We start from the raw sequence: 16,525 nt of genomic DNA, 5'->3' as shown, positions 1-16,525 counted from the left end.
TATAAAATGAGTTTAACAGCTTATTTTTTTCTTCTGTGTATGTATTGTTGTTGTTTTTCCATCTTTACAGAAAAAACAAATATTTTGTAACTTTCCCATATCCCTACATGAATGGACGTCTTCACTTGGGTCATACATTTTCGTTGTCTAAATGTGAGGTAAGGATACACCTTTTTTTGAATGTTAATAGTTCTTTTTCCCTTCATTCTTTTGATTAGCTACTTAAGAGGAAGTGGTATCTGGGCAAATTTATTTCCAAGTAAGAGCCAGGCTCAAACTAGATGACGTGATGTGCTGTGTGTAAAGTGCTTTGCCAATATTAAAGCGCTACGTAAATGTCAACAGTTGTTACTGGAAGAACACTTTCATTTGAAATATCTCTGTCTTGCTTTGTTAAGGAAGCCCGCGTGCCTTGTCATTTGTCTGACTGGATTTTCGGGTTTATGTTCTGTGTGGGAGTGCAGAAAAAAGCATTATTGAAATCTGTTCAGTTTTGATAATCAGCTGTGTAGACTCCAGATGATCTTTACAAAGGAAGGTGTAAGGATGCAGCAGAACAAGTATTCTTATTGAGGATTCACCTTTTTGGCATATGTTTATGGCTTGTAACTTGAATTTTATTTTCCTTTAATAGTTTTCAGTAGGATATCAGAGGCTCAAAGGAAAGAAATGCTTGTTTCCCTTTGGTCTACACTGTACTGGAATGCCAATTAAGGTAAGTTTATATGTGTAGCTGAATTGGGCTTTTTTGAACTTAGAGTGAAAAGTGATAATGTAGTTAAATAAAAAGTGAGATTTCTAACAATTATGAAATTGTAGGATTGATTTGAATTTGTTAGTCTTTGAAAGTCTTTCTGAACCCCTTTGTTATACTAGTCTTTAACAAGCAGAACTCAATATGAGCTACATGATTTGCAAATAATCTTTTTACCTTTTGGCATAAAATTCCAGTGGCATATAAGTATTTGTGCACCACCACTATTGAGATTTTATATTAGATAATAATTACTTGAAAATAACATTAAAAGGAAGTGTATAATAATCTTTAGGTACACCAAGTTTTGTATGTATATGAAGTGTGACTTTAACAATACAATGGAAGTCAAAGGGAAATAAAAAATCTAAGCTTGAAGACATCTTAGAGACTATTTAATACACACCTTACCCCAGTACCTTCCAATTATAGAAGAGGAAACATGGCCAGAGTGGTAAATTGACTTTCCTTATGTCTCAGAGCAAAGTCAGTTGCCATTTGAAACCAGACATCAGACCTTGTATTACCTAGTCCATCATCCTTCACTTCAGGGATCTGTGATTTTGTTGGTGTAGGTACTATCTTCATGCTATAAATCACAACCCTTTTAAGATCCCTAGGTGATCTTGACATGGATTTTGAGAACCAGGGACAATTCCACACCATGAGGAGCCATCAGAGGAGGACTAGAGGGGAGGCTAGTCTATCACAATGTAAATAATCCTGGTGTTACTAGACTTTGGTTACATTAGAAAATTTTTTATTCCTCTTATGATTTTAAATTGGAAATAATTTTCAAGGAGGCAAGATTTTAGTTACAAAATCTGATAGTGATTAGCCATGTACAACTTAGTGCTCTCTACTTGAATTATTTGAGAATATATATATATTTAATTATTTTATTTGTTTTCAATGTTCTACAATCACTTCCATATATCGTAGATTTTTCTCCCACCCTCTCCCTCCTTCCCCCTTCCATTCTCACTCCCTTCCCGAGATGGCGTGCAATCTTACATAGGTTCTACACATACATTCCTATTAAATACATTTTTACTTTAGTCATGTTGAATAGAAGAATTAAAATGAATGGGAGAAACCATAAAACAAAACATAATACAGAAGAAAATGGTCTGCTTTACTCTGCGATCCAATTCAGTAGTTTTTCTCTGAATGTGGAAAGTATTTTGCCTCAAAAGTCCATTGGGGATTTTTTAGGTCCTTGCCTTGCTATGAAGGACAAAGTCTACCAGAAAAATTCCTCACACACTCTGGTTGTTGCTGTATACAAAGTTCTGTTGGTTCTGTTCCTTTCACTCAGCATCAGTTCCTATAAGTCTTTCCAGGTCTCTCTGAAGTCTTCCTATTCATCATTTCTTATAGTACAATAGTATTCCATTACATTCATGTACCACAACTTATTCAGCTATTCCGTAGTTGATGGGCATCCCCTTGCTTTCCAGTTTTTGGCTGCCACAAAGAGTGCGGCAATAAATATTTTTGTATACGTGGAACTCTTTCCCATTTTCATGATCCTGGGATTCAGTCCTAGAAGCAATATTGCTGGGTCAAAGGATGTGCACATTTTTGTAGCCCTTTGGGCATAGTTCCAAATTGCTCTCCAGAGTGGTTGGATCAGCACCGAGCTCCACCAGCAATGAATTAGTGTTCCAACTCTCCCACATCTTCTCCAACATTTATCATCTTCCTGTTTTGTCATGTTAGCCAATCTGATAAGTGTGATGTGGTACCTCAGAGTTGTTTTGCTTTGCATCTCTCTAATCAATAGTGATTTAGAGCGTTTTTTCATATGACTGTAGATAACTTTAATTTCTTCCTCTGAAATATTTGAGAATATTTGAACCATTTAAATTTGTACAGTTCAATGTAAAAGACTGTCAAATATGAATGTCCCAGAATGAAAATGGGTATGAAAGCAACATGAATCTGAATCACTTCTTCCCTGAATTTTGAAGTTCGATATTATTTGTTTTGAGGCATGTGCTGATAAGTTGAAAAGAGAAATAGAATTGTATGGTTGCCCTCCTGAATTCCCAGATGAGGAAGAAGAAGAAGAGGACATTACTGCAAAAAAAGAAGAGGTCGTTATCAAGGATAAGGCAAAAGGAAAAAAGGTATAATCCATTGGGTTTCTAGTTTGTTGATAGACACTGCATTCATGTGAGTAGCATGTTAGTTTATGTCTCCAAGATATAAATAGCTAATTGTTCACATTTATGTTGCATTTTAAGGTTTGTAGAATATGTTACATATATCATCTCAACTGATTAAATGCATGTTGAGTCTGACTGTTTTTTCTTATAATCTAAATTGTTTAAAAACACACAGATCCTTTTCCCCTCAATCCCAAGAGATTTTTAAATTGGTTTCCTCATTGGGGTATTGTAGTGGTGGGAACGTGTTGGAACAGGCGAGGAGGGCTGGTTGGTGGCCTTTTAATTATTGGCAGATACAAAAGTAGACTGTTGAGAGGGCTTCTGTGAATGATTCCTTATAAATAAAAAAGATTGATGAGACTGAAGGAGAAAGTTGGAATTATGCTGTATATCTGTGACTGGTAGTGTTTTATTGTTGGTGACAAAAGTTCTTTGTTAGTGCCTCTGTCTATATAAATGTAATGCTCTGTGCTAAGTTTTTTGATCAGAGGAGTGTAACAGCCCAAATTGGTCCACCTAATTCTTTTGTTCTGATATATCAGCAACTTTTTTGGGAGGGGGAACCTTTTAAAATAAAAAACTAATATTTAACTCTTTTAAATAACTATAATTCTGAAACATTAGTGATCCTAATTGTTGTCATGAACGGATTAGACTTTTCAGGCTTCCATATTTGGGCAGTATGAGATGAAGATGTAGTTTTTGGAAGTATAAGTATAAAAATCTTATTTCTTTTTCATACAGCTTATTTAGCCAAGCAGTACCTAGACATAGATCAACTTATGCTTATTCTTCCAGCAGTTGAAACTCTATGATATGAAACTTTAATGATATTCATCATTCCTTTGCAGACATTTCATTAATGGCATGTGTCATATCTTTTTTTTTCCTTCATTGCCTTGGTTATAGGAGAATTACCTCATGGCCCAAACTGCCTTAACTGGCACTGTTTAGGAGGACTACAAAGTTTGGGCTGCATTTATCATATTTTAAGTGCTATATTGTCACTTTCATGAATTCAAGGACCATGTTTTAATAACCTTAGATTCCCCCTCAGTGATTTGCATGGTGATTTGCACATCCTAGATGCTTTTAAAATGAGCGTTGAATGAATGGTGATTATTTTCGTTTAACTACTTTGGAAACAAAGAATTTTAAAAAGAAAATCACCTACCTTAAAAAAGAGACACAGAATATTAGAAGATGAGAAAATCTGTGGAAAAGAGTTTCTCAGTATAGTTAATTGGTCAGATGTCTAACCATCATTACCAGAGAAAACATTGAAATCAGAATTAAGGGCATCAGTTTGTTTATTTTAGCTATTAGGAGATGTAAAGAAGTTCATCATTTGATGGTATTAGTCTGGAGACTGATACTTCTGAAGAGAAGATTATTGGAAATATGACTTTCTTTTGGTGTTGCTGATTTTCGGTTGTTTTTCCTAGAGTAAAGCTGCTGCCAAGGCTGGGTCCTCCAAGTACCAGTGGGGAATCATGAAATCTCTTGGCCTGTCTGATGAAGAAATAGTGAATTTTTCTGAAGCTGAACATTGGCTTGATTATTTTCCACCATTGGCTATTCAGGATCTGAAGAGAATGGGCTTGAAGGTGTTTTCCCCCTGAATGTAGAAATGCTACTTTCAGTAAAGAAATGCATGTTGGTGGTTGGGGCAGCTAGGTGGTGCAGTGGATAGAGCACCAGTGCAGGAGTCAGGAGGACCGAAGTTCAAATATCACCTCAGACACTTGACACTTACTAGCTGTGTGACCTTGGGCAAGTCACTTAACCCCAATTGTCTCATCCTGGGTCATCTCCAGTCATCCTGATGAATATCTGGTCACTGCATTCAGATGGCTCTAGAGGAGAGGTGAGGCTGGTGACCTGCACAGCCCTCCCTCACTCAAAGTCAAGTGCAAGTCATGTCATCATTATCTGATGGCATGGTCTTCTTTGGCATGAAAGATGAACATACGCATGTTGCTGGTTATATATAATATTTAATTCAAGTATTTATTTTGAAATATAAGAATATTATTGAATGTGAGCTCTTATTGTCAAGAGATTAGAAGCTCTGAAGCTAGATATAATTAACAATTGGGTATTTTAATAAGTTAGAGGATAAATAATGTATGGTAGTATTGGTAAGTAAATTTATGTGATTATAAGAAAGAGTGAGTAAGATCACTTGCTCAAAGAATATAAAGAGGTCAAAATTGTACTTTAATTAATATTTTGGAAGACTGCTCCTGTGTAAAGCTGATTTAAATGCATCTTTATAGTCATTATGGAAATGTATGGATATAAATAGATATTAGAATACTAAATTTCCATAGTATTTCTGAAAACATGGTACAATTTTTTTTCCCCTTTTTATTAAACAACAAGCATTATTGTTAGGTGAGAAAAAAAATTCATGAAATTAGATGAAGTAATCGCTAGGGCGGCAGAGAAATTCATAAATCTTTTATACTTTAAGATTCTTGGATTTTCTTTTTTCCTTACAGATAGATTGGCGACGGTCTTTCATCACCACTGATGCTAATCCTTACTATGATTCCTTTGTTAAGTGGCAATTTTTGACACTGAGGGAAAGAAACAAAATAAAGTTTGGGAAGCGGTGAGTAGAGTGTTCATCATAATAATTTCTGTGATGTTTAAAAATAAGCGTCATGTATATCCTGTGCTTTAATTCAGTACCCCCATTTTTTCTGTACCACTTGTAGTCTCCAACTTTATACTTTTCTCTCCTCAAACCCATTCTCTTCTGCCCAATCCTGTTGTACATCCCTACTGCTAAAGTCTTTGTCTTTTTGAGATATCTAATCTTTTTCTGAATGTTACTGCTGTATTAAACCAGGATTATTGGAAACCCTAGTTATTAGGATCTTAACTAAAAATTGTGATCAGTATCTGCAGCCAGGAAGATGAACAAATTCATAGTATTTTAGTTTGCATGTTTATTCCCAAAATTAATTGCTTGAGATTTTTCCCTTTAACTAGCCCTTAAATTCCCTGGGTTCCCCTAACATGGAATAACAAAAACTCCTTCTGAGTAGTTTCTCTGTTATTGCCTTCTAAGATCTTTCAGAAATTTTCTTTTTACATATAGGTTGACTCATTGATCTCAATTCTCATGTTTCAAACTGAAAGTAGGAAAAAATACAGTTTCTCGTTTTGCATTCTGGGAATAAAGAAATAACTTACCTTTTCTAGGGTTCAGTTTCTTTGTCTACAAAATGAAAGATTGAACTACATGGTCTTTAAGATTATTTCTGCTTCTGGTATTCATTAATGATAATAGTAGTGGCTGACATTTATATGATGACTTAAGGTTGTCACAGTGCTTTAGATATATACATATCTTGTCGAAAACCCTGACAACCCTATGAGGTAGGTAAGGTTATTATTCCCATTTTATAGATGAGAAAAGTTGAGGCCCAGAGTTTAAATGACTTGCTAAGTGTCAGATAGCTAGTAGGTATCTGAAATACTATTCACATTCAGGTCTTCCTGACTCCAAATCCAGGGCTGGTTCTACTATACCATCTCTGTGCTGAGGTGAGAAGGGAAGCATGAAGTTGATGTTAATGCCTAGAAGGTACATGTGGAACAGACAGTTCTCAGAGAGCACTTTGAAGTCATGGGGAAAGATAGAAAACAAAATGGGGAGAAGGAGCAGTGAGAAAGGGATAGATGTGGATGAATCTGTAAGTTGTGGAGAAGCATGTGATTAAGTGGAGCTGATCCAGAAAGTCTAGAAAGATGAAGATGATAACCAGGGAAGGTACAGAAACAGGGGACGAGGATAAGGGGAAATACAGTGGCACAGGATCTGGATTCAAATTCGAATTCTGCTGTTTGCTTCCTGGATAACCTTAAGCAAGTCATTGAATTTCTTTGGGCCTTAGTTTCCTCATTTATTGAATGAGTTTAGAGTAGATGATCTCTAAAACTTTTCTCAGTTTGTGAATTCTGTGAGCCTGTAAATGAAAACTCTTTACATTTTATGAGTATCTTTCAATTTCAGGAATCTTTAGTTTCATCAAAGGAAACTTCATTAAGTTTTTTTTCTAATTATACCATCTCTGATGAAGATAGCAGCCTTAATTCAGTATTTATGATTATAGAATTATACACAAAGTATATTTAACCAATGCTAGCTTCAGCTCAGTATTTGATAGATAGAAGTAACATTCAGAGTAAAGCTTGACTATTATAATGTAATTTGTCGCTTTTACCCAACTGTATTTTTTTCTATTGTGTGTTTTGTAGGTATACAATTTATTCTCCAAAAGATGGACAACCTTGTATGGACCATGATAGGCAAACTGGTGAGGTAATTATTTTGGGCATTGAACAGTTGGGAGCCTGATCATAAGACTTTTGAAACAAAACAGAAACCTAAAACACCCAGATAGTGAAGGTCCTTAATGCCTTACCATCTTTCCCCTCCTGGTGGTGTAGCATATGATAAAAGTGATTTTGGGTCCATCCTAATCCGAGGTATCAGGTAGGATCAGTTTCCCACAATTGTCACTACATCTCCTTTAGAGAATGGTAAGTTGAGGGTAGAATGAGTAGACTGAGGCAGATGACTAGCTAGTTGAAGTAGTGAGAGGACACTCTTAATATTTATGTATACTCTCTTATTTTCATAACTGATAGTGCTTTATTTTCCAAGTTCCTGCAACCATTTAAGATGATGGCCTACCTGTAGGACCTATCAGTAAGAATGTTCCCATGATGAAGTGACGAGATGAGGAAGTTAAGGCATGGTAAGGTTAAGTGGGTGTACCATATCATTGGCAGTAGCTAGAATCTGAATATTTAACCTTCTTTTGATGCCATCATTTTATAGTATTGCCTTTGATATTGGTAACTTGTTGGCTTATATGATAGTGACTGACAGCAGAGTAATTAAAAAAAAATCTTTCAATTCTGATGTAACTGCTAATATCGTATATGTGTATATATATATATATATATATATGTATATATATACCTATATGCACACATTTAAGTTCTCTCAATTTTCCATGTAGTATTATATATACAAGGTAGAATATTTACCTTACTCTACTCCTTCAACTATGATCAGCAGATTGCTTGTAGAATCTTCATTAGAAGAATAAGTTGTTTAAATTGTGCAGAGAATCCATTTAGGGTATTTGGGTCAGAACTCAGAAGTACTTGTCAAGGTTCTACTGCATGCCAGGAATTGCGCTAGGCTCCACCAACCAAAAGTGCTATTGGGGTGCTTACATTCACTTGGGAGAAATTGCCTGTACATGTGTAAGCAACTATTAAATCCATCTAAAATAAATCCAAGGAAATGGTTTTTATGCAGAAAGGCCCTTGTATCCATTGGGGAGAATTAGGAATGGCTTTATGTAGGAGGGCAGTGCTTGACCTGAGTTTGAAGGGAACTGGAGAGTTTTCCTGGTGGAGGTGGAACTGGAGTACATTCCAGACAATCATGGAGGACAGCCTTGCAAAGGGGCAGAGGTGGGAGATGGACTGTTGGAAGTAAGGAGCAGCCAGTGAGAAGGCCAGTTTGATTGGATTATGCAATGTACAAAGGTTAAGTCATGTGTCTTTTTTAAAAAAATTAATTTATTTGTTTTCAGTTTTCTACAATAACTTCCAAAAGTCTTAGATTTTTAAAAGTCTTAGGTTTTCTTCCCCTCCCTTTCCCTCCCTCCTTGAGATAGCATGCAGTCTTATATGGGTTCTGCACATACATTCTTATTAACCACATTTTCACATTATTCATATTGCATAAAAGAATTAAAATGAATGGGAGAAACTATGAGAAAAAACAAACCAAGACAAAACCCAAGAGAAAATATTCTGCTTCATTCTGCGTTCTGATTCCATAGTTCTTTCTCTGGATGTGGATGGCATTTTGCTTCAGTAGTCCTTTGGGAATGTTTTAGGTCCTTGCATTGCTGTGTTTTATGTCTTAAAGGCAGAAAGGTAGGTTGGTGCTGGATTGTAAATAGTTTTAAATTCCAGTCACGGAGTTTCGAGAGGTAATGGAGAACCACTGGAGTTTACTGAATAGGAAGTGACATGCTCAGACTTGTGCTTTAGGAATATCGCTTTGGCAGCTGTGTAGAATGGACTTCTGTGTTTACTAAACATCTGTTTTCCTATAATTCTTTTGTTCATTTAGGGTGTTGGACCTCAAGAATATACATTAATAAAAATGAAAGTGATTGAGCCTTACCCCTCTAAACTAAGGTAGGATTGTCAAAAAGTAAATGTTAGTCTTTTCTGAGTGTCCTAGAGGTTTTGGTTAAATATTCTGTATATTCCACATTTAATATTCATTTTTCTTTACAGTGGCCTGAAAGGGAAAAACATCTTTTTAGTAGCTGCTACTCTTAGACCGGAGACCATGTTTGGACAGACTAACTGTTGGATTCGCCCAGATATGAAATACATTGGATTTGAGACTGCAAATGGTGATATTTTCATCTGTACCCAAAGAGCTGCTAGGAACATGTCTTACCAGGGCTTTACCAAGGACAATGGAGTGGTACCTGTTGTCAAGGAATTGATGGGAGAGGTGAATATGGGACCAGATCCTTTCTAGCCGAGTGTTTTAGTTGGGGAAAATGTCTAGCTGTGAAGGATAATATTTTCAATACTGTATACTTAAGCTCATTAAATATTTGCTGAATGGTGAATGGAAAAAAGATATCCTTAAGAGATTTAACGTTTGCATTAGCTATTATGTCAATATTTGAATAGTCTCAGCTGCCATCATTGGTATAGAAGCATGAATTTTCTTTTTTAACATGAAAATTTATTTACTCTGACAATGGCATCATGCAGTTTTTATGGTCTTTCCTTATTAACTTCGTAAAAGACCAGAATAGGAACACTAGTGACTTTCACAACCTTGGAGTAGACTCTGGAGTTATCTGAGTTTTGTGACCAAATTCAGAAACCAAAAATTTCATCTATTTCCTGAATAACGTTCAGGTTCCCATAAAGATCATTCCCATCATCAAAGCAGTGATTTGTTTTTTATTTTGCCCGTTCTTAATTGACTGGACTTAACTGGAATTAACCCAGCTTTCCCCAAAACAATCCCCTTTGCATGAGATGCTCTTCCATGTGACTTAGACTTCAGGAAAATGCCCAAATAGGCTTTCTCATACTGTTTGTCACACTACTTTTGATCCTCTTTTATGGCTGCAGAGCTTTCTAGTTGTATGGAAAAACATGGTCTTTACTCGAGTTGCTTGTCTTGAGACACAAGAGAAAAAATGCAAGCCTCTTGTTCTTAGTTGTTTTTGATGTTAAATATCGAGGCTTGGTGCCTGTCATATTTTACATCATCACTTTAGCAATAGCATTTTGAGTGTGTTACTCTTTTTTACTAGGTGTTTATCCTTTGTAGCTGTAACCATTTTTATTTTACTCTAAAATTTTGTTTTGCTATTTTACATCACTTTCTTTTCCAAATATATCCCTCCCTCTCCTACCCATCTAAGAGTTGTTTTCTTGCTATAAAGAATAAAAAAGAAAGAGTAAAAAAAGTAGTTCATATAACTACCAACATATCACCTGAGTACCTTTGCAAAGTAGGGAGGGAAATCATTTTCTCATCTTTTCTTTAAGGGCCAGGCTTGTTCATTATTTTATACCATGATCAGTTACATCTTTTTAAATTTACATTTTTTGTAATTTTATGTATTGTTTTCTTGGTTCTTGATTACTTCACTTTATATCATTTCATAAATCTTCCTGTACTTCTCTGTATTTATCCATATATATTGTTTCTTATGGTACAGTAAAAATAATATTCTATTACATTCACATCCCACAGTTTCTTCAGCCATTCTCCAATTAATGGACATCTACTTTGTTTACTCTTCTATGCCCTTAAAAAGAGTGCTACTGTATATATTTTGGAGGGTATCAGACTTTTCTTTTCCTTCTTGGGACACATGCCTAGCAGTGTCATAACTAGGTTAAAGGATATGGAAGTACTTTCACTCTCTTAGCATACTTTGAAGTTACTTTCCAGAATTGCTGGACCAATTCACAGCTTCACCCACAGTGTATTATTGATATTCCTGTCTTTCTAACTTTGATTCTTTCCACGTTTTGTCATCTTTGCTAATTTTGTAGCTACAAAGGTGTTTTTTGAAAAAAGGAAGGGTAGCCGGATAGGAGGCTGATCGTGTTGTTAGGAAGTTCTGGGTTCAGTTCATGGCCCCAACACATTAGCTGTGTGTCCAGCTTTTAATTTTTCAATGCCCCAGGCAATTCTGTGACTACGAGTTACAGATGAATTAGTAATTCACTGAGAGTTCCCATACTGATGAAATCATGTTTTCTTCCTCAGGGGGAAAAGTTTTGTTTGTTTTTTTTTTTAATATTTTTGAAAGGAAAATTTGAGTCCAAAGCCACCTTGACATTTGAGAGGATTTAATGGGGATTGGTCTGGTTCATTCTCTTTTTTGTTGTAATAGCCTGTGATTCTATATGTCTGGTTCTTAAATTATTTTTCTGTTCAATTCAGACATTAAGGGCCTTACTGTGTGCAGAACACTATAATAAAAATGCTGAGAAAAGTAAAAAGATACATAAACTGTCATCCACTTAAGGGCATGTGGATACCTTTTTCTTTACTTTTCTGTGATGATAAAACTAACCTTGATAGTGAGAAGAGTGTTAAATTAACTAGTACTGTAGAACTTTTTGGGAAGGGAGGACAAATACCACATTAGCTTGATTTTTAACTCTTTATCAGTGAGGTCAGAATCATTGCTTGTTGAATGAATAAATGAATGAATGAATTGCTATAACCTTAAAATAAAAGTTGACTACATTTTTGTAATTTGTAACATTCATGCCATAAATCAATCCATGATACTGCTATGGAGGGTTTCCATATAGAGCTTATCCTTTTTTTTTCTACTTCTGAAAATTTAAAAAGAAAACAGATTTAGCCATCATCTTAATAACTCTTTTTTGAAACATACTACAGGGTTACCAAATCAGCATTTAGGATTAATATGTGTATTTATATCCCTGAAATGTAAAGTAGGAAGAAATTTCTAGATATATCAATGAAATATTTTCTTATATTTTGAATAGGTTATTCTACATAAAATGTAGTTTGATACAAATAAAATTGATCATAACTAATAATTTTGTAGCTTGAGGTAGTAGTAGTATAGTCAAATCTCAGTTTTTTATGTTAATAAAGGAAAGAACAGGCATCCATAGCGCCAAACAGTAAATACTTCCTTTATGATAATTTTTAATTCTGTTAAACTTTCACATAGGCACACACAGATATGCACACTCACTCTCATTCATTTTCTCTGACATTATTCTCCAAGTTCTTAGATTTGCTTTTATCATAGGTCTGAAGGACACCATAAGAACTCTTAGTCATGCATATTTGGGAATTGTTTGTAATGATGTTTGGGGCAGCTAGTTTAAATTGAAACTAGGTTTAATGGGACGTTGTTTGCTATTTTATTATTAGAAAGAAAGCATTTCTTTTACTTTTCACATTAATTATTTATTTTGTGCAGGAAATTATGGGTGTAGCCCTTTCTGCACCTTTAACATCCTTCAAAGTGATCTATACTCTTCCTATGCTCACCATTAAAGAGGACAAAGGTAAAAAAGAATTCATGCTTGCCCAGTACTTTGTAATACATATTCTGATCATGGTGTTTTGCTGTTAGTGAATTCGATGTTGTCCTTTTTTCATAAGGCACTGGTGTTGTCACAAGTGTTCCCTCTGATGCTCCAGATGACATAGCTGCTTTCAGAGACTTGAAGAAAAAACAGGTCAGTGTCTTTCTCTTTTGCTTATGTTTCACTTTTGGTATTTTGTTATATAGAGGCTAGTAAATAGTCATCAAGGGGACTAATAAGTAGTCCAAGTTCAAGCCCCTAGTCATTATATATAACCTTATCATTAACAGTTCTAAATGGAATGCTCTCCAAAATGCTTTTTTTCTTTTTTCAAACAAAATTTATTAATATCCTTTGTTTTTTAATGTGCCAGTAATTTCTGGATATACCCTACTCCTCGCTGCAGTCCCTGAATTGAACTTTATTTGTAACAAAGAAAAACAGTTAAGGCAAACCAACTGATACAGTGACCCAGCCTGAAAATACATTTGACATTGTATTCCTGGAGGCAGAGTCAAGATGACAGTAGGAGCAAGCAGGTTTTTACCTTAGCTCCTTCATGTCTTGCCTTACAACGTCCAGTAAAGTGTGACAGACCAGCTTCTGATTGGGAAAACAAAGAGAAAAACATTTTATTCTTCTTAGTTCCTTGACTGCTGAAGAGCGATATGCTTTATTAGCTATTCTCTTGGACTAAGATCAGCTATTGCAGTTATTCAGTTTGGCTTCCTTTTAATGTTTTATTAAAAAGTTTATTCATTGTGTCTATGCTTTTGAGAAGTACTGTTTTTGAAACTTTTTATCTTTATCATTGTATTTATCTTTCACATAGAAATCTGAGCATCTTTCTAAAATTATAATGTTAATCTTGAGGATTTTCATAGCAAATTCTTTTAGGAGGGAGGGGGACAGGCTTGATCATTATAATTACGCTGTGTATTGACTATAACTAGTTAAGAGAATTCAGTTGTTTTAAGAATAGCTTTGCTTAAATTGATGTGTCTCCTAAGCTTGTTGGGATCCTTTTTGAGTTTTTTGGTGTTTTTGTTTGTTTTTTTGTTGCTTTCCTTAGGAAATATTGAACTTTTAAAATATCCTCCCAGTTGGTTTACTTGCTTCAAGTTTCCAATTCATCCACCATATACTTGCCAAAGTGATTTTTGTGAGGTGCTGGACTGATCACTTTTCTTTACACTATACACAATAAATTCCCATGATTTCTGATTACTTCTAGGATCAGATATAAAGTGCTCTGTTGGACATTCAGAGGCCCATCACATCCTAATGCCTTGCTTTCCATAAGTTTTCTTATGTTTTATTCCCCTCTGCATTCTCTACAGTCCAGCTACACTGGCCTTCTTATCCCTTCCAGCACTTACCTGCCTGTCTCCATGCCTTTGTACTGGCATGCCTTCTCTCCTCAATTTTGCCTCAAAGGATCTCTGGCTTCCTTCAGGACCCAGTACAAATGCCACCTTTTGCAGAAGGCCTTATCCATTCTCCCCAGTTGCTAGTGCCATTAATATCTACTTTACATATGTTTTATATCTACATATCTGTATTTATTAGCACTTTTCAAAGATCTTTTCAGAGGATCCTTGCGTTCAAAACTTTTCATAATAATTTTAAGACATTTTAATTTCTAGTAGTGTAAATATCAGTAGATATAGCCCATATAAACAGAAGCTGTTGGCAGGGAGAAGAGTCCTCACTAATTTTTAAGAGCATGCAGGGATGCTGAGATCAAAGAATTGGAGAACCACTGCTCTCTGTACACATTGTCTGCCCCCTTAGAACAGAAACTTCTTGACAGCAGACTCTTTTCAGTTTTTCTTTCTATTTCCAGCACTTTGCTCAGTGCCTGGTGCATATCTAGTAAGTGCTTAATAAATTCTTGTTGAGTGAATGATTAGGAAATCGTGAGCAAAAAAAAAAAATAGTAAAACATCTACAATTTGACTTTTTGCAATTAAGTTCATTGCACAAGCTATAAAATATAGTATGGCATAGAATATATTATTTTTTAACTTTCAAATTGTTTTTTAGGCATTAAGAGCAAAGTATGGAATCAAAGATGAAATGATCATGCCTTTTGAGCCGGTGAGTGTGTAAATGTAGAGTAGTCAAGCCTTGTATGTCTTAGATAAGAAACTTATATTTCTCTGTGACCCAAAAATACAGTGATAGAAGTATCTAAAGAGAAGAGAAGAATTTGTTAATGGGTTCCTGTAGTTTCAGTGGTGCTACAGACTGGGAGGAAAGAAAAATGTACAAGTTAAGAATTTTTTGTGACTGACTGATTCTTAGCTCTTGGGATCTGCAATTCTGAAACGATAGCTCTCTGCCTAGCTTGTTTTTTGTAACCCTTTCTTATGAGAATAGTTAGAGAATAGTTAACTTCCTGACCTAAAAAGTCAAAATTATGCTATGTTAATTATTAATACTTTGAGAAAAATAACAAAACCATACTCCACTTCATTTTTTGTGTGTGTGTGATTAAGTTTGCAGACTGGTGACTGTACATGCAAGAATTTAATTTTCTACAGCTGAATTTCATTAGTCAGAAGTCTTTTATCTATTACAAACCAAAACAAGATCAAACCTACAATGTTAGTTTCTGACATTCTTTTGTTAGGGTTTTAAGAAGAGCTGCAGAGTGAGATGGAGTATTATCATGGAACTCTTGTGGTGGTTGTGGTGGGAAAGAAGACAAAATGATTTCTGGAGTTACCACATATTACTAAAGTTTTCTATTTTTGTAGTAGCAAAAGTGTTCTGAAATTACTTCATTTCACTGAATGAGAGTCAAAAAGATTATGCCCCATAAGCCATTCCTGTGTTCATACATTTTGAGCAAATTCCCTGTTTTCTGCAGGTGCCAATTATTGAAATCCCAGGCTTTGGGAACCTTTCTGCTCCACTCATTTGTGACAGATTCAAAATCCAGAGCCAGAATGACCGAGAGAAACTTGCAGAGGCTAAGGAGCAATTATATCTGAAAGGATTTTATGAAGGTGTAAGTAATAATTTTCATTTTCCATGTTTAAATTTTTTTCCATGTCTAATGCTATTTTAATTAGACTGAGACTGAAAAAAAAAGAGGCATATAGCAGGGAGTCCCTTTAAGAGTCACTGTTTTCTTCTTTAACAAAATTATAGAATATTAGAGCTAGAAGCAACCTTAGAAATCATTTAATGCAATTTATCTTTTTTCATATGAGGAAACTGCAGCCTATAGGGGGGAGAGGGATTTGCTCAGCATCACTATTAAGTGGAAGAGCCAGGGTGGAAATCTTGATCATAGGATCAGAAGTCTAGCCCTGAAATGCTATCCACATCCAGAGAAAGAACTATGGAGTTTGAATGCAGATCGAAGCATACTATTTTCACTTACTTTTTGTCTTTTCTCTCATAATATTTCCCTTTTATTCTGTCTTCTCCTGCAACATAACTAATGTGGAAATACATTTAATATGATTGTACATGTATAACCTCTATCAGATTGCTTGCTGTCTTGGGGAGGAGGGAAAGGAGAAAAATTTGAAAATCAAAGTCTTATAAAAATAAATGTTTAAAACTATCTTTGCATATAATTGAGGGGAAAATAAAATACTATTAAGTGGAAAACAATTTAAAAATAAAGTAAAAAAAAAAATCTAGGTCCTGCCTTCCAACAGCTTATATTCTATCTGTGAAAATGGCGTATACAGATAAAGATAAGGGAATGAAAGGTAATTGGATGGAAGATGCACTGGTAGTGAAGTGATTGAGGAAAGGCTTTGTGTAGATGGAGGTTCTTGAACTGAGATTTGAAGGAGTTTAGGGATTCTGAGAGACAGAGGTGAAGAAGAAAGGCGTGAGAGCATGAGGGCAATCTGTGCAAAGGCCTGGAGATAGAAGGAAACTGAAATACTGTAAGGGAATG

General features: G+C 35.1%; 1 protein-coding gene across 2 annotated transcripts in view; it reads left to right on the top strand.

Annotated features, from left to right (window-relative positions):
* Positions 1 to 16,525, top strand: part of LARS1 (leucyl-tRNA synthetase 1) — a 55,364-nt gene that overhangs the window by 8,447 nt on the left and 30,392 nt on the right. For both annotated transcript variants that reach the window (XM_072630649.1, XM_072630650.1), the window contains exons 3-14: positions 71 to 158; positions 635 to 715; positions 2,749 to 2,886; positions 4,374 to 4,535; positions 5,433 to 5,545; positions 7,201 to 7,264; positions 9,104 to 9,171; positions 9,274 to 9,499; positions 12,492 to 12,579; positions 12,677 to 12,753; positions 14,647 to 14,700; positions 15,476 to 15,616. In XM_072630649.1, the coding sequence (XP_072486750.1) occupies positions 71 to 158; positions 635 to 715; positions 2,749 to 2,886; positions 4,374 to 4,535; positions 5,433 to 5,545; positions 7,201 to 7,264; positions 9,104 to 9,171; positions 9,274 to 9,499; positions 12,492 to 12,579; positions 12,677 to 12,753; positions 14,647 to 14,700; positions 15,476 to 15,616 (1,300 nt within the window). The remainder of the gene's footprint in view (positions 1 to 70; positions 159 to 634; positions 716 to 2,748; positions 2,887 to 4,373; positions 4,536 to 5,432; positions 5,546 to 7,200; positions 7,265 to 9,103; positions 9,172 to 9,273; positions 9,500 to 12,491; positions 12,580 to 12,676; positions 12,754 to 14,646; positions 14,701 to 15,475; positions 15,617 to 16,525) is intronic.

This window comes from Notamacropus eugenii, chromosome 1 (assembly GCF_028372415.1).
Source record: "Notamacropus eugenii isolate mMacEug1 chromosome 1, mMacEug1.pri_v2, whole genome shotgun sequence".
NCBI lineage: Eukaryota > Metazoa > Chordata > Mammalia > Diprotodontia > Macropodidae > Notamacropus > Notamacropus eugenii.
The sequence above is the reverse complement of the archived record's forward strand: the minus strand, read 5'-3'. Positions and strand labels throughout refer to the sequence as shown.